Source organism: Trichomycterus rosablanca, chromosome 5, assembly GCF_030014385.1.
Source record: "Trichomycterus rosablanca isolate fTriRos1 chromosome 5, fTriRos1.hap1, whole genome shotgun sequence".
In the NCBI taxonomy this organism is placed as follows: domain Eukaryota; kingdom Metazoa; phylum Chordata; class Actinopteri; order Siluriformes; family Trichomycteridae; genus Trichomycterus; species Trichomycterus rosablanca.
The window spans coordinates 46118882-46138009 of record NC_085992.1 but is presented as its reverse complement, the minus strand read 5'-3'; the positions used below and the strand labels follow the sequence as shown (position 1 = coordinate 46138009).

Genomic DNA, 19128 nt, shown 5'->3' with positions numbered 1-19128 from the left:
TCTGCGTTTGCTTGGGGGAAACTCGGCTTTCGATCGCTATGGTTGAACTGTTCAACAGCTCGATCCGAGCGGTTTGCCAATCGCTCGAGAACAATATCTAGCATGTTAAATATCTGAACCAGTCACCAACTCAAAATCCTGTAGTGTGAAACGCCTTGCGTGCAGGCTGCGTGTGGCAGCGAGTGCAGTGTCGAACTACAGCCAATGAGAACGCAAGATACAGGGTGAAAGTAAACCCAGGGGAGGAGATGTAAAAACGTGGGACAGAGGCATAATATAGTTTCTATCAGAGTACATCAGCACACACAAGCTTTAGAGTATTTGTGATCTTATCGTCCAAACCATAATACCCACGCTGCATTGCAAAAAATATTTATTAACCTCCAACTCACTACAGAACAAAACAATCCCTGCTGGTTGCGTAGCCCAATCCACTCAGATTCATTTATTTTTCCTACTTGATTTTATGCTGCACTTCTTGTTGACGTACATTTTTGGACATGGTATCATTAAACCCCTGTCACTTGTCATGTGTGTTTTCATGACAAAACGTAGTTTGGGAGACCAGACAGACTTGCTCTTATTTATTGATAAGATAATAGATACACAATTATATAAAAGACTCCCGATTACAAGAGATCCAGCTGTGTAGTGTGAATTGTACAGCAATCTGACGACCTGAAAAGTCGTGTAGTGTGAACTTGGCATAACGCTACACAATTATGGACATTGTACTATAAGGGCTGTGACTCACCCTCCTCCCGGCTGATGATCATGATGGATGAGCTAAGCTCCAGCCCAGCATCCCCATTAGCATTAAACGCACGGGCAGCACACTGCACTCGTGATCCAGCCTGAAAGTAGATGGAGTCCAGCGTGATGGACTTGGTGTTGGTAAAAAAGGTGTTGGTGTCCACCTCACGCATAGGACTGGTGACGCCGTCCGGCCCAGTGGGGGCACTGACGAGCCAGCGGTACTGAGTCAGGGTGTCATTGATGTTCTCCACTGCACAGATAGAGCCAGTCTTGTCAAAGTCTGAGTTTTTCGGGTTGCAGGCCTTAGAAAACAAAAACATCCTCCAGAAAGTCAATTTAATGTCAAGGTTACAGTTTGTTTTAATGTCAAGGTTATAAGTTTGTAACTGTGTTACACTTACCGTCACACATACTACAGGGTAGCCAGTTGGAGGATTGGGATGCACCTTTGCTTGAGCAGTGTCATCATATGTGAGAAGTGACATGACCTGAGGTACTGCTGGGAAGGTAACATCAGCTACACTGTCCATTTCTTCAATGTAAACAATGGCCTTGCTCATCTGAAAGGAATAAGTATTTTTGTATTTTAAAAAAATATTACAGTTAAAAAACCTCTTGGATTGTAATGACTGGATTCTAAAGTATGTTTACTTTAAAGTATGTTCCATGAAAAGGTATTTTCCTTTTTTATAGTTTTGCATATGCCATACTTAATTCTATCAGATATTTGAACACAAAATACAGATTTAAAACACATATTTCATTCATTTGTGTAAGTTCCTTGCTACCATACAGATAGTGTTTTTCCTAAACATCCTGTCTTCTGTTTGGGTCCTCCTTTAGACCCTTTTATGGCTCATTCATTGTTTCTCTAATTGTAACGTCCATGTCATTGCTGGCTGTAGATGATCCATTTCCATCTTCCCAACTTACTATAAGTCATACTTCAAACATTCAAGTTCTGATTGTGATATTTTTTGCTTTAAATCTTTATCAACCTCAGCAGCTAGATGTCCAGAGGAGATTGACCTAGCCACGTCTTATTGGGACAGTGGTAGCCTCTGAAGGTTGAAAGTTCAAATCCCAGCTCTGTCACGCTGCCACTGTTGGGCCCTTGACAAAGGCCCTTAACCCTCTCTGCACCAGAGGCGATGTACAATGGCTGACCCTGTGCCCTAACCCTAGCTTTATGCAAAGAAAGAATTTCATTGTACTGTACATGTGTATATGTATATATGACAAATAAAGGCGTTCTTTTTCTTATACAAAAGCTGTACTAGGAGGAATCCTCAGCTCTTCCTCTACTAAATTGAGTATCTTCTGACTTGAGATACTGCGTGAAGCTTTATCTCCTATCAGGGTCTTCTATGGGAAATGTCTCAGACTAAAACTATATTGGGCAGCAGCAGTACAGGACGATGACAGATCTGGATGATCACAGAGGTGACAACGACACCTTCATGTCCTCTGGCACCAATGAGTCCTGGCTGTCCAACAACCTGTTGGTGGTATGTGGCTTGTCCTTTCTTAGACCACGGCTGTGGCTACTCACTATGCCAAGTAACTCTGCACATTTCTGCCTCATTTAACATTTGCACTATGAGTAATTATCATCAGCCCAACATTTAATATATTTAAGACAGTAACAATCACAATTGTTACCAAAAAAGGCATTGCCATGCAGATTTTTTGGGCATTGGTACTAATGTTTTGGCTTATCGTTGTAGCCTGTCTGTCTGTCTAACTATTTATCTTAATATCAATTTATCAATTATCAATTTATCTTTAATATCAATTTATCTTTGATATACATCATAAATTATATAAAAAAACAGAAGTTGAATAATTAAAGTGTAACAAATAAATCAATAAATCTTAAAATCACAAACAATCTTTATGATTTATATACATAAGCATAAGCTCTGTTTATAGGTCAGCGTGTCCAGCGAGACACATGATGAGACAGCAAGCGTCTCTACAGGAGAGACTTTCTGGTCTCGGCTGACAGTAGCAGCTGCTATGTAGCTATTTTAGCAAGTGAACCAAAACCACATTACTCTGTATATGGTGCGCGACATGGCATCAGCGGTAATATTTATCCATTTTATGACCTCTGACCTGTGTCTCAGCCACCATGTATTCATCAGGCTTCAAGTGGACGGTGAAGGCCTCACGGAGCTCCCTCTGTCCATCATACAGAACCTGAACCTCCACCACGTGCTCAGTCTCGCCTTCCTTAAACTCGACATCTACACAAACATGGGGTCGTAAACATGACAGATAAAAGATTAGAGTGCGTCGTTAAAAGCAAGTCAGTATTCATGTCAGACCTGTCAGATTTATAGCTGGAGGTCAGTGAGTGCAGTTCTGTGTGCTGACCTTGAGACAGAGGATTGTAGTCTTCTCCTGATGTGGCAGATCCGTCTTTGGTGTGAACCCTTACCACTGAGACCTTGGATGTGTCACCCAGTCGAAGAACTGGGATCTTTACCACAGCGATCTCTCCTGGTGTCTGAGGTTCCTTCACACTGTACTTTATCTCAGAGAATCTGATAATAGGTTCTGTTGGATGGAAACAGACATCATTGGTTTTTATTTAAGTGACTGTAATAGGCTTATAGTGTCTGTAGGGTTTAAGTGAACTCACTGTCTTTCTTGTCAGTGATGGTGACCAGAGCTTCCTTCTGCTCCCCTATTGCAGCTCCGTAAGGGATCTTGCTCTTGGGCGTCCCAAGAACCAGTCGGAACTCCTCATCCTCCTCGTGAATGGAGTCATCCATTAAAGTCACCACACATGGCTTTTCATTTTCACCTTAACATACAGACACACAATTTGGTAAAGCTAGTGCGCTCTCTATATAGGCAGCATTTTACGTCATCCTGTGCGCGCTCCCGAGAAGGAGGCTGTTCGAAATTCTAGATGCCTTAATATCCTCACTACTGAGGCATCTTAATACTTCAATGTTATTTTCACTCAAGAAGGAGTGAGCATCCGACGCTGCCTTAGTGATCAAGGCAATCCCAGAATTCATTGCGGGTCGGGCGCTCTTCTCTCACAGAAAAATAAACATGGCTGACGGTGCGGACAAACGAATGGAGTTATTTTCAAACGTAAATAAAATATTATTGATTTTTAACTTGTATAAACTTGTACAGAGTGTTTTATTTGTAAGTTCGGGCTTGTCAGGAAATGTAACCGTTATCGGTACACGAAGGGAGATGTTATATTTACATGTTAGCGTGCTGTGCTACCTCAATCCATTGGTTTTAATGGCAAGATGCTAAATGCTAACTGCGAAACCCGATGGAATCGCTGTCTAAGTAGCGCGTTTCAATAACCTTCCTTATAAGTCATTGACTTATTAGAATCCTCTCTACTGAGGCGGCTGCCTATGTAGACAGTAAGACAGCAAGGCAGCTCCCTAGGTTTTCGAACACACTATTATTAATTTTACAATAATAATTGAATCACATAAATATGAAAACTTATGTATGAAAAAAAGCCCTGTAATGGACTGGTGGTCTGCTTGGGGTGTTTCCCGTCTTGCACCCAGTGAATCTAACCCACCACGACCCTGAATAGGATAAAGCTGTGGCATTGCCCCCACCCAGATTTTCTTACTGCCCCCTCAAGTGCAACGCAAGCAAAGGCTATTTTTTTCAAAATATCTCTGAACCTGTAACAGGGCGAGCGGCCGCTACCGTGGTAATTAGGAAGCGTTTGGTTATTATTTTAAGTAGTATTCACTTTTAGTCTTAGTAACGCCGTGTGTGTGCAGGTTGTATCAGCATAACAACCTGTTTAACACACCGCTGTTTGAGTAGCACAGTGGGCAGAGCGCAGAGCGCATATTTTTCCGCCCTAGGTTTAAATCTCGGCTTAGGGCGAAACTAAAGTAACACAAGCAGGGTCGGCGCTACATGGGCGCTGGGGTGGACATTGCCTTCCCCCAGATTCTCTCACTGCTCCCCCAAGCAACACAGTCCAGAACTGGGGCTGCTGCTAAATACCCAAAAATGTAAATATCAATAGTGTTTTAACAATCATTGTAAGCTTGCAGCTAAGCCATTCATAGTGCATGGAATTAAAGAAACACTTTTGCATGCAAAGCACTGTTATGGAGCATAAACAAAAGTCAATAAATTACTGCTATTTTTTAACCACAAAATATGAAGAAAGAATGTCCAAAATATCTTACTTTATTTGAATTTATTTATTAGTACTAGGCAGATTGCTTTGATTAAAGTAGGCACTACATTCTCTTATTAATAAGCATAAAGCTGTGAGACATCTAGGACTGGCTGGTGACACATGATTGGCTGTGATATCTGGGTAAAAGTACCTGATATCACCTGTCTACCCTTTAAATCAGCTCTCAGGGTTGAAGCATCATTGGGGCTTGAGAACTCCAGATGACAGCACAAACACTTTACAGCTGCATTGCTTGAATAGATCTGCCTACAAAATTGGCAGGTACTGTCCTGAATGTTAGGACTAAATTATTAAACTGGTCTACTGGTGGGACTGATAAATTCATGCATTTAGAAAAAGAGTGATCTCATTGTAGTCCATCATTAACCTGGCAAGAAAGTGATGATGGAGGCATCTGTGTTGGGTCTCTCGTTGTAGTCCATCATGACCTGAGCAGATCCTTGGCGAGTGTAGCAGCGAACGGTGGATGTCTTACTGATGTCACCACTGCGGTACACCATGGCCGTAATCTGTCCGTCAGCTTCATCCACCGTGTATTCAGCCTCCCTAAACTGCACCTTGGGAACTGAAAATTACAAATCACACTTTTAAATCACAGTCAGCCTCACATCTTATCTAAAAATGACTAAGTTAACAGTAAAACACTATTAGGCCACTAAATAAGATCCTAGCAGCTCACAGTGTGGTGACGCTTGAGGACTTACGGTCTGTAACAGTATCATTAATAGTGATGACGGTCTTGCTGGGCTCCCCTAGTACTGCATTCATGGGCATACGCAACACCAGCTCGAACGTCTCTGGCCCTTCCAGCTCTGGGCGACCAAGATCATCCAAGATGGTCACACGAAACGTCTGCATGGTGACTCCGGGTGCGAAATCTAGGTTGCGACTGATGCCAACATAATCAAGACCAGCTAGAAACAGTCAGAAACAAAGCAGATTAGTATTCATTGGATAAGTATTTCATCTTAAAGAGTTTATTATAATGATGTGTATAGAACTGAATTAAAATAGATTCATAGAATGTGTAGAATGTGTTTTTACCTTCTGCTGAGACAGGCTCAGACTTGCGTGAGCGCACTGTGACTGTAGCTGTCTTTGAGAGGTCTGTTCCTGTTCTCCACACCGTCACCTCCACATACCCAGCGCTCTCATCCACCGTGTACTCGAGCTCGCCAAAATACAGAGATGGCTCTGTAGGGCATAAAAAAATCAGATTCAATAACAAACCACAAGTCCTAAAGACAAAGCTGGCAGCTGCATCATTCTGTTCATCATTTAAAAAATGGTATATACAGGCTTCCACATTTTGAAGTCCTCTGAGCATGTGCTCTTTAATGGAGCAAAGAGATAACACACCTGACCTTGTGTACAAAGGAATTAACATTAGAAATGTTAGCAATATGAATATGGTAAATCATGTAAAAACCATCTAAATCACACGGCCAAATCTGCGGGCGAGAGCTTGAAAGACAAATGATTGTCTTAAAATACACTGTAAAATCATACATAAACTGCATCTCCCACTATGCATGCCGATTTTGTGACCACAAATTGATTGCATCCCACCACTAGAGTTTCCACATTAGCATTTAACGATTTTCCAACAAGTGATGTTGGGAATTATTTACAAATAATCCAAAGAAAAAAAACCGGTACGTTTTAATGTAGATATACATTATAAATATACAGTATAAATTTGGCATTTTGACACCAAACAGAATTTAGCCTCCAAGAAAACAACAAATTGTCCAAGACTTAAAAGGCTGACTGCAGTCACAGCAGGATACGTTACAATCGGCCCTTTGAGGGCCACCATAATGCAGATGTGGCCCTCGGTGAAAATGAGTTTGACACCCCTGATCTAAGTAATGCAGCAGAATTGAGATTCATCAGACCAGGAAATTACAATGTTTTTCCAATTTATAAATGTCCAGTTTTAGTGAACCTGTGCTCACTGTAGCCTCACATTTTTGCAGTATAAGGAATGATTCTAGACTTGGAAAATGATGGAACAATCTTCCTCCCCATCTCTGTGCATGTACCTCCACACTCTAAAACACAACTTACAACCTTTTTAAGCTTGATTTTAAACCAACAACGGATACAATCTTATGTGTTGTAACTTTAACTTTAATTTCATTCATTTATATACATACAGCATACACATTTACCTTTCATTAAGTATTTAAATTATTGTTATCTTTATAAATCCATTCTGCTGTTATGTATCTGTTTGTTTGTTTGTTAATTAGGATTTTAAAGTCATGTTTTACACTTTGTTTACATTAATGACAGAAACGTTACACAAGGTTCATCAGTTTACACAAGGTTATATCGAACACAGTCATGGACAATTTAGTATCTCCAATTCACCTCACTTGCACGTCTTTGTACTGTGGAGCCGGAGCTCCCAGAGGAAACCCTCGCAGACAAAGGGAGAACATGCAAACTCCACACAGAAAGGACCCAGACCGCTCCACCTGGGAATCGAACCCAGGACCTTCTTGCTGTGAGGCGACAGTGCTACCCACCGAGCCATTGTGACACCCCGTTATGTATCTGTATAGTGTCCCTGGGTATCTTGAAAGCTGCTTATAAATAAATTATTATTATTATTATCATCATCATGTAAGTTCTCTTTGCCTTAAGATTGGATGTGTTGGGCATGCTAAGTTACTTTTGTACCTGCCACAGTTGCTTATATGAAATACAACGATTATATTTGGGTGGGTTATTCTATATTTGTCAGCCTACTTTACACTTACTGAATGTTTTGCTTTGGGTTTTTGTTTCAATGTTTGTCTTTGTTAAATCTAAAAACTGCAGTGTCTAAAAATTTACATCAGCAGTTTCCAATTTACTCAAACCATCAAACCTCCAATCTTGTACCAACAACCATGCCACATATAATTCCATTTTTTAGTGTTTAATGTGATCAGTAGCTAAAGCTATTTAACAGTTCGTCTGATTTTATGAATTTCATTGCAGCCACATGGACTGATTTTTTTTTAATTCAGACATAAAATAATATTTAAAAATGAGGCCGTTGAGTTTATGTATATACAACCTTGCTTCTAGACTTCAATAACATTAGAAAAATACACTTGTTTTGAGTCTGATAGACTTGCTAAAGCTTGCCAAGCTTATCTTCTAGCTTATTTATCTTTCTTCGCGTTCATCCTGGCACAAGCCAGACTCTTTCATTACACATGTATACTTCACCAGCCACTGTAATCATTTTGCTACTCTGAGGATACGGCAGAGTGAGGAAGAAGAACAGAAGCATTGCTGTTTTTGGCAGACATCAGCTTTCATTGTAAAATGCCACCTAAAACCAGCTTGATCTGATGTCTTGTGTTACTGTACTAAACTCCATATCATTAAGTGACTAGCGGAGAGGAACCACATCCTGGATTACAGTGATCTTTTATCAGTGGCTCTGTTTCAGTGGTTGTCTTTCTTTCTTCCTTTCTTTCTTCCTTCCTTTCTTGTTTTTTCCTTTGCTTATGGATGGTAAATTAGATGAAATAAAATTTTTAAATGTATTTTATGTTTTTGTTTTTGCTCCTTACAGGGATGAAGTTAGTGTACCTTGTTATCTTTGACTCAAACAAGTAAGGCAGTCAACACACAAGCAATATAATGTAATGTAATGCTTACATACATTTTAGTACACTCAATGCTATGAAGCCTCTTGAACAGTTTTCACTCTTCCTTCTCATCCTCTCAACCAATCATTCCCAGCTACAATTCTTTTTGCTAACCCTAGCCCCCAAATTATTCTACAGGTTCTACAACTGTCATCTGGTAACCCTACAATTTTTCTTCTAGATCCCATCAACAATTGTTCAAACCATCTCCCAAGACACTCTTCCCTTCATCACACCCATCATAAACAACTCGTTGACTTCCAGCATTGTCCTAAATGCACTAAAGGCACTAAAAAATTTACAAATACAGACCCATATCATTCCTTTACTTTCTGTCTAAAATCAGTTCTCTCTTTTTCTCATCAGTATTAGTCTAGCTTCTAGGCAGGTCATGCCAAACAAACAGCTCTTGTGTCTATCACAGAAAAGCTTCAGGCTGCCAGAGCAGCCAAGGTACCATCACTCCTGATCCTCCTTAATCTATCTGCATCCTGTGAGACAGTAAATAACAGCATTCTCTTGTCTACCCATGCCAGTCTGGTAATGACTGGTTCAGTGTGGCAGTGGCTGGCTAACCTACTGGAAGGATGTTATTGCAAGGTATCATGGAGAAGATCTACAGTATCTGCAGCATTTGAGACAGTAAATAACAGTATTGTCTTGTCTACTCATGCCAATCTGGTAATGATTGGTTCAGCGTGGCAGTGGGCAGTTAACCTATAGGAAGAGTGTTTTGCTATGTATTTTAGAGTTGATCTGCTTGTCCTCCATGCAATATTTCAACTTGAGAACTACTAGTTTTGTACTTATTCCTCTCCTTTTTACAACTGCACTCTTGGTAAAGTCATGGTCCTTCCATGGCTTCTCTTACCATTCCTATGCTAATGACATTCAGCTGTTTCACCCAAGTGTCACCCAAGTCTGGCAGATGTAAGCACCTCACGTGACACTGATCGTGCCTTAAAGATTTTATCCAATGTGACTCACAGTTATCACTAAATACAATTTGAGCAATTGAGGGTTAAAGACCTTGCTCAGGGGCCCAACAGTGGCCTCCTAGGTGATGCTAAGGCTTTAACTGGCAACCTTATAATTACTAGTCCAGTATCTTAACTGCTGAGCTACCACTACCCTGTATGTAGATGTATGCCTGTCTGATGTCCAACCAACTCAGCCACTGCCTCATTATCCAACTGCTTTGCTCTCCTCACTGGCGTCCTGTAGCTGCCCCCATTCAATTTAAAACAATTATGCCTGCTTATAATGACAAATACAGACCAACTCTAACCTATCTTAGAGCACTCTTATCAAAAACTGACCTGTAGCCTGTACCCTTCAAGCCACAAGTCTTAATCCACCCATCTTAACTTTACTCTTTACTAAATACTTGAACTGAAAGTTAAATTGCACCTAATGTCTCTATAATTAAACTTATTCATTCTGTTCTAGGTCTCTGTTCTAACATGGTTTAAAAGATTCATGTTCCTAGATGGTTGTCTACTTGTTCTGGAATAAACTTTATGGCTGCTTTTTCAAACTGGTGACCAGTTCTTAAATAATTTTAAATAAAATGTGTATTATTTATTTAAGTTTTTTGCATTTGCATTTTGAATATCATATTGAAAGAATTTTTGTCTTACCATCATCGCTGTCTGCCAGGATGACCACCTTGGCGCTGGGAAAGCTGTCTCCCACCTGTCCTCCCATGGGCATGCTTAGCGACACATTAAAGCTTTCCTCTTCCTCATACAAAGAGTCGTCGATGATGATGATTCGACACGGTTTCTCCAGCTCGTCCTTATCAAAGCGCAGAACGCTGGTGTGATCCTCAGTCCGAGTGATGTAGTCAGAGTATGACAGCACGGTGCTGGGGATTGTCCCAGTGGCACTACCTATATTTAAAAGTGTACCATTAAAATGTGAACAAATAATAAAAGGGTCAAGATATGAAGCCCATATTGAAACTGGTAATATCCCAATACATTTTTATACAAAAAATATTTTTTATCCGATGGAAGTAGTGGGGTAAACAGGAGCATTAGCACTGACCTTGCTGTGTATAACAGATGACCATAAGCTCCTGGCTTACATCTCCAGACCTGCGCACAGGAATCAAAAGCTCTCCAATGTCCTCCTCAATCACATATTCAGACTGAGGAATGAACACAGTGGACTCTACAAGGGACAGCAAAGAACAAGACACACTTGATGAAGTATATGCATCTAATAGTCTAGTGTAAGCATATTTGTTTGTTTCTAGATTAATATAAAGGATATAAAGTATATCCTAATAGAACACTCCTGTTGGTTATTACTCAAACTTTGGAAGTAACAATTCTTACCATCACCAGGGTCCACAATCTCTACAGTGGCTTTATCTGGATACTCCAGAACTGCCATTACTGGTTCAGAAAGCTCGATCTTAAAGTTTTCAGAGGTTTCAAACTCCTGGTCAGTGAAGATCTTCACCCTCCAGGAAGCGGTGGTCTGACCTGGGTTGAACTGTACCTGTTTTTGGGCTTTTCCACGAAAGTCTTTGTCCTTTTTAGCTGTGCCATCTGTAGTGGCAATACCTAAAGAAAATGGGTTACAAAAATAGTTCTATATTTTTATGTCAATCAACTATGTATAAACTACTGACATAATCATAAACTACTGACACATTTAATACAGACTGGTAAAAATGTCAAGGAATGTCATTGTGTTAAATTAGTTAAATCTTTCAATAAACTCATGAGAGAAATATAATCTTTAATTAAAGACCTTTTTCAAGAGCCACATATACTTGCTTGCGCCTAGCCCAAGTGCTTTTGCCAGCCACTACTTTTCACCAACCAGTGGCAGATTCCCACATTCAGCTATTTCATGTACAAAGTCACACTATGTTTCATAAACAGTAAATTCCCAACTACCAGGGCAGTAGCACTGCCTTAAAGATTTTGAAAGCTAGTGTTACACTGGGCTATTTTTTAAAACAGCTTGGGAGACAAAGACCCCTTGTATGGAATGTGAGGTCATTGAAATTAGAGGTGTTCTGTTGTTTTATCAGGGCAGTTTTGTTTTTCTCTACTCCAAATTAAGTTTATGCATAACAAATAAATTACTGTTACAGAGCTGTAAAAATACCAGATTCACAAAGGACAAACTTGTAACCTAATAAAAGCTGACCCAAGTGTAAAAAGGTTTTACAGCAGTTCATGAACTGCTTACATTGTACAGCGTATGAAAAGAACCCAGAAGCTCAAGCCATAAAATGATTTATAAAAAAAGAGGACTAGGTGTAACACTATGGGCTATGACAAGACAAAAGGGGCAGACACACACACACACACAGAGATGTTAGCAAAGGGTATTTAATAATAACAAAAGACAAGACAGGGGAATATACAAGACAAGACAGATACAAACACATGTGAACGATGTTAAGCTAAAGACTAATGCTAATTGCTAAGCTAATACTAAATCCAAACACACAAAGCTAACTAAACAGGGCTAAACAGGGCTAAAGCAAAGGCTAACAAACAAAGGCTAAGGTTAACAAACAAAGGCTAAAGCAAAGGCTTGACAGACTGACAGACAGACAATCACTTGCTAAGGTAAATTCAAGCAAACCAAACCAACAGAACAAAGTCAAATTAAACAAATTCTCCCATCAGTCCTTTAAAGCTGCCTCCTTATATGTGCTCGGACAAGCTTTACCGGTGGCTAATAAGCTGGAGACCAATCACAACAAACCACTCCCAACCACTCAGTTTTAGACACAATCCTTATGAATCACCTTCTAAAAATCTTTATCTTGTTTTATTAAAGATACTTATCTTCACTATTCACTGTATCATTATCAGTGTTGTGGTCTGGCACCACCCAGGAAACACTGGACACAAGGCAGGAACACATCCTGGACTATTTATTGCAAGGCACCACTATAATTTATGCAGACATTAATTGTTATTCATGTAAATGTCAGGCCTTTGGCAAGCTTTAACAAAAAAAGAGAACCGTGTATTTAAGGGTTAGAGGGGCAAATGCTCAGTTGTCTGCAACTTTGTCCCTACGTGTCACAGATCCTATAATGAATGACGGTTAAGACTGTGTGTATAGGCAAGACGAAACATCCATTGCTCACTGACATTAGTAATTTACCTTGAACCCCTAGTTTTTATTAACAAAAACAAAAATGTAACCACTTTAATTAGCAATTTGGACAATTATTGCAATAAATATTGCAATAAAGGGTTTCCATTATTGCCCCAATTTATTAAAAAAGTTTCATCAGGGTAAATGCTTACTGACAAATGATGTTTCTCCCAAAAAGCCCCTGCGCTTGAGAGTGACCTCCAGGAACTTTGCGTCCTCGTCCACCAGGTAGTACTCCTTCTCCAAAGAAATCCAAGCCCAGTTCAAGCGGAAAGGCTGTGGCTTCAATTTGTTGCTTCCTGTTACATGAAAAGTAATTCACAAATTAGGAAAGCGAAAATTAATATAATGAATATAATACACTGCACAACACAAATTACACTGTTTAGATGTGTAACCTCATAGTTATATTTCTTCAAACATACAGAATTTGAGATTTTAAAAACAGAAATAGAAATGACATAGTCCATGTGTAACTATAAACCGTGCCAGGGTCATGCACTGAACAACCTGCTCAAGATAGTTTGGTCGATTTAAGCAACATTCAGACAGAAAGTCCTCAGATATAAACTCAGATTAAATTTAAGCACAAACGTTTTTAATAAAAAGAAAAACCTAGGGCACTCTCTAATAGACAGCATTTTATGTAATCCTACGCGCACTCCCGAGAAGTAGACTGTTCGAAATCCTAGATGCCTTAATATCCTCACTAGTAAGGTATCTTAAAATCTCAATGCTATTTTGACTCTTGAACGAGGGAGCATCTAATGCTGCCTTAGCGATGGAGGCAATCCCAGCATTCATTGTGAATACTGAACACACTGCATTAATCTTCATGTCTGGAGTTGTGGTGTGTGTTCCTGTAAGATGAATTATAAGTGGTGCTTGGAGGTTTTGGTTTGTACCAAAGGTTGTACTTAGTATTAAAAGTTTAAGAATCACTGTCCTGTAGGGCCTTGTACTACATACAGCCATGGGGATTATTTTGTTTCTAGATTTTTCATTGTGAAATAAGGCTGTAAGAGACTTAGTTCTAGCGTTACTGGTCCTGACAGTTGGGGTTGGGGGAAGAGAACATGAGGCGGCAGGGCAGACAAGAAAGACAGATCAGGTACCTCTGTGATCATGAACTGTGACAGCAGTCCAGGGGAGGTCCCACAGACCCCTTTCATGAGATCTTTCATCCCGCTACTATGGCTTTACATTGGACTGTGTTCTGATAGTCTTCTGATGGGCAGTAATAGCTCTCTGGTGTAGGTTCACTCCCCACCACAACCGAGTTTGTCAGTGTTGGCACTGAGTTGCTTACATTGTATCTGGCCCAAATTGTAAGTCACTTTAAAAATAATAATAATAATTATTATAATAATAAAGTGTCTGTTAAGTGCCAGAAATACACATATTCAGGGTAAGACACCAACATGAATACGCTTGCCCTAAAACTGTTTTGCTTCAATTGCTTCAATTTGTATGTAACAATTGTTAAATCTACTTAGAACAGATCTATCTATCTATCTATCTATCTATCTATCTATCTATCTATCTATCTATCTATCTATCTATCTATCTATCTATCTATCTACCTACCTACCTACCTACCTACCTACCTACCTACCTATCTATCTATCTATCTATCTATCTATCTATCTATCTATCTATCTATCTATCTATCTATCTATCTATCTATCTATCATCTATCTATCTATCTAATTTCAATGCACAATGAACATTGACAAGTTGGATTGGAAAAATGTACTACTGCACTAAAACAAACATTTCTTAGGCACCTTCTTGTTACAAACTACCCAAACTGCTCAGTCCAACCATGTAAGTTTATCTAATCCTTCATCTTCTGTAAACTGAGCTGATTTTATGAGAATGTACCCACATAATAGCCACCACTGTCCTTCAACAGAATTTGAAAATGTCTAAAAGATGGCACAAACATGGTGGCTAAAGAAATAAAATGCAGCTGCATTTCCTTCTTCTTGCCCCCGAGCTGGTTGAAAAAAAAATACCTTGTCATGGATGTGAAAGAAAAGAAAAGGATGGGGCCTACCTCCTGTGTCCTTCATCAAAACATGGAACTACAAAGCTTATGAAGACAAAGCAGGTGCTAATGGCATTTGGTATGGCTGACAAGGTCGATAACCAGCACACCACTGCCAAAGCATGTTGATGTGAACTGTCTGCCAAGTGCATTTCAACGGGAGACATCAATCACTCACTAGCCTTTGCTGAACCTGCATGAACCACCTTTGCTGACTAGTCCAGTACCATAACTGCTAAGCTACCCTTATGAGTTGTAATCATTTAGACCAGAGGTCGCCAACCACTAGGCCGCACAGAAAGAATAAATAATTAGAGATGTGAAAACACTGCTTCCATTTCTAATATCCTCTTTGTGAAATGGGATTTTCTGCAATGATGGCAACCAAAACAAAGTTACAGAGTAGACTGGATGTAAGGAACACACTTCAGGTGTTATTGTCTCCTATCACCCCTAAGTGGGAGCATCTCACTGCTGTGAAAAAAGCTCAGGGTTCCCACTAATTGTTCCATCATTGGTGATAAGAATTGTTATGCACTTTTTGTTTTTTATTATGCTCGTTGTTCCTCGTAAATCCTCCCGCCCTCTCTGGTCTATGAAATTATATCCTATATGAAACCAGTCCACGGTGCAAAATAGGTTGAGGACTGCTAATTCAGACACATAATATGAATAGTTACAGAAATCATTCAAATCCAAAATCTGAATTGACATAGATGGCTCATACAGTTTTATGGTGCATCTAAACTTGTAACTTTAACTGTCGCCTCGGAGCAAGATGGTCCTGGGTTCGATCCCCAGGTGGAGCGGTCTGGGTCCTTTCTGTGTGGTTTGCATGTTCTCCCTGTGTCTGCATGGGCTTACTCCGGGAGTTCCGGTTTCCTCCCACAGTCCAAAGACATGCAAGTAAGGTGAATTGGAGATACAAAATTGTCCATGACTGTGTTCGATATAACCTTGTGAACTGATGAACCTTGTGTAATAAGTAACAACCGTTCCTGTCATGAATGTATCCAAAGTGTAAAACATGACGTTAAAATCCTAATAAACAAACAAACCTTAACTGTACATATTATATGTAATAGCTGGCATCATTACCAGCATGTCCTCAGCTGTCAGAGCTGCCAGTAACTATATACTGCCAACAAAACAGATTTACACCCAACATGCATGACAGGTGGTGTTTGATAATGTTTGATGGCCATTGTTAGACTAGGGCCATGGAGGTCACCTCTTTCCTTAAACTGGGCACATAAGAACCACACATAGAAACATTTGGCAGAGCTCACTCTTTCTGCTTCTTTCTCTCACACTACACTGACTCCTATTGGTTTTCTATTCCAAGGCATGTAGACAGGCAGCTGTACCCTCATTCTCCTCTTTCTTTTGTCAGCCTTTCTGCTTAGGACAAGGGGGACAGCAGACACTGTCTGGGTGGGCCAAACCCCACCGTCACTGGGTACTCTCTACTCTTTAAAACTGATTTATTTTCGAAATGAACAATGAACCAATGAATGTTTAACATTTCTTCTTTTGTGTTTTCTCATGGTGATCATAATGCAACGTCACTTGATGTATTCTGGATTTAAAATATAAAGGCATTAGTGGGCCATAAAGTCATCCTAAATAGGGCATCTATAACTCACCCGAGCATTGGGGGTCTCAATAAATGCCTCTGGGAGTCTTACACGGTTCCTGGGGCTTCTGAGGGATTTATGGGTGTGATTATGTACAGAAAGAATACAAGGCTAAGTAACGATCACATAACAAGGGACAAGGAACAAGGCTGGATAAAACTTCAGTCCAGGCTTTTGTTAGAGCTGGATTATACTGTGTGGATTTTACTCGTGTTAGCCAGCTTGCTAAGAACATTGGCAACGATTTTTAGAAGAAGAATGCCTTTATTTGTCATATAGACATATACAGGTGTACAGTACAACGAAATTCTTTCTTGGCGTATACCAGCTTGTTTGGAAGTTGGGGTAACAGTACAGGGTCAGCCATTGTATGGCGCCTCTGGAGCAGAAAAGGTTAAGGGCTTTGCTCAAGGGCCCGACAGTGGCTGCATGGCAAAGCTGGGATTCGAACTCTTAACTTTTCAATTGAATATCCCAAAGCTCTACAAACTAGGGTATCACTGTACCATTTTTAACAGTTGATTTAATCTAAAAAATAATTATCAAACTTCAAATGCCAAACTTCAAACCAAAAATCCAATGCTAAAATGGTAAAAAGCTTACAGATAAAAAAATACAATCTAATCAGTTAAGGTTGCTTAAGGGCCCAACATTAGTAGCTTTCCCCCAACCAACAATAAATAACAATAGATAATTAACAATAAACAATTGTCTTCATACCCCCTGTAACACCCACTCTGACCTTAACCCTGTGTAACACCTTCGAGATGAATTGGAACATTGATTCTGAGCCACGTTTTCTTATCAAACATCAAATGACATCAATGCTTCTTTAGGAAAATGGGCATAAATTCTCACAGACTCACTTAAAAATCTTGTAAAAAGCCTCCCTAGAAGGATGGGCATTCCATACTGATGCCACTGGTTTGGAATAAGATGTTTAACAAACCAAAATCTTTGTGTCCCAATAACTTTTGTCATACAGTGTACTTCTACAAATTCAGGTGTCAACTATGGTGGTTCAGATTTCCTTGATGTACCCAGTTGACAAATAATTCTTGTTAATGAATTGTTTTATAGGTACAACATTTAAAACTACAGCATTCTAATTAAAGCATTAACAGCTGATATAAACAGAAGCAAAGCAAAGTGACACCTGGGAGTTTTTGAGCTGCACGTGGTGTAAGTGTCATTAAATACCTTGGATAATATTTGGTCACATGTGATGTGACAGTAACAACTTTTGAGCGTGGCTAATTTAGCACTGCCATATTTACTACCCCCGCAAGTGATTTGCCAAGATTCCAAACATGGCTTCCTGTGGAGTTGTCATTAACATTTAAATCATTACATGACATTATAATTTAAATGGGTTTATTTATGTATAGAGGGCAAAGTATGTCCATGTTCCAGTAGTTATTAATTCATGGCAGAAGGTTTTTGGTGGTTTTGAATCAGATACTACATCCTTATTTGGACACTTACAGCATTTGGCAGCGTGAGAAGAAGTGCCTCCACAGTACATGTCCTTACTTTAATACCATTAGATACAGTCTAGGAATACAAATTTGTTGAAAACCACTTGGGTAGAACAGTTCTTTTGTTGGAAAGATAAATTAGCTAATTAATAAGGGAACACAGTTTAGAAGTGCTTAATAAAAAGCTGGGTCTTTCCTTTTAACATTGTAACAGTTTGGGTTTTATTTTTCACCTTTACAAAAGACCACTGGTTTATGTACTTTTTAATAGGTGCAGTCGAACTAGCTTTATTTATATGGTTACAGAATTGTCACCAGCTATAGTCTTTACTAATTCTAAGAACTAGTAATAATTCAGTAATGTTGTGTGCATTTATATTTAAAGAAAACCAAAAATAAATGTATACAAAAAATATGTTTTTATGTTTGTTTGTTTTTTGGACCTAAATCACAATGTTTGCATCTTAATATGTCAACATATTTAATATCATGCCTAATTAGTGGTCCCCCTTTTGCTGCCAAAACAGCCCTCACTGTCGAGGCATGGACTCCACTAGACCCCTGAAGGTGTGCTGTGGTATCTGGCACCAAGATATTAGCAGCCGCCCATGACCCTGTCGCTGGTTTACCACTGTTCCTTCCTTGGACCACTTTTGATAGATACTGACCACTGTAGACCAGGAACACCCCACAAGAGCTGCAGTTTTGAAGATGCTCTGACCCAGTCGTCTAGCCATCACAGTTTGCCCTTGTCAAACTTGCTCAAATCCTCACGCTCTCCCATTTTTCCTGCTTCTAACATCAACTTTGAGGATAAAATGTTCACTTGCTGCCTAATATATCCCACCCACTAACAGGTGCCGTGATGAAGAGATAATCAGTGTTATTCACTTCACCTGTCAGTGGTCATGGGCGGCCAAGGCTCATCGATGCACGTGGGAAGCGAAGGCTGGCCCGTGTGGTCCGATCCAACAGACGAGCTACTGTAGCTCAAATTACTGAAGAAGTTAATGCTGGTTCTGATAGAAAGGTGTCAGAATACACAGTGCATCACAGTTTGTTGTGTATGGGTCTGCATAGCTGCAGACCAGTCAGTTAGGAAGGTGGTCATAATGTTATGCCTTTTTGGTGTATATTATATATGTACATTTGGGATGAATGTGTGCACTTGTGGTAAATTAAGACAACATTAGTTAAAAACTTA

The 19128-nt window shown here is 39.7% G+C and overlaps 1 protein-coding gene across 3 annotated transcripts in view; it reads right to left on the bottom strand.

Annotated features, from left to right (window-relative positions):
* Positions 1–19128, bottom strand: part of frem3 (Fras1 related extracellular matrix 3) — a 43453-nt gene that overhangs the window by 8246 nt on the left and 16079 nt on the right. For all 3 annotated transcript variants that reach the window (XM_062995287.1, XM_062995286.1, XM_062995285.1), the window contains exons 3-14: positions 12912–13058; positions 10965–11195; positions 10672–10797; positions 10263–10514; positions 6014–6163; positions 5674–5883; positions 5337–5534; positions 3404–3568; positions 3136–3318; positions 2875–3005; positions 1158–1316; positions 755–1058 (exon numbers count right to left, since the gene is read on the bottom strand). In XM_062995287.1, the coding sequence (XP_062851357.1) occupies positions 755–1058; positions 1158–1316; positions 2875–3005; positions 3136–3318; positions 3404–3568; positions 5337–5534; positions 5674–5883; positions 6014–6163; positions 10263–10514; positions 10672–10797; positions 10965–11195; positions 12912–13058 (2256 nt within the window). The remainder of the gene's footprint in view (positions 1–754; positions 1059–1157; positions 1317–2874; positions 3006–3135; positions 3319–3403; positions 3569–5336; positions 5535–5673; positions 5884–6013; positions 6164–10262; positions 10515–10671; positions 10798–10964; positions 11196–12911; positions 13059–19128) is intronic.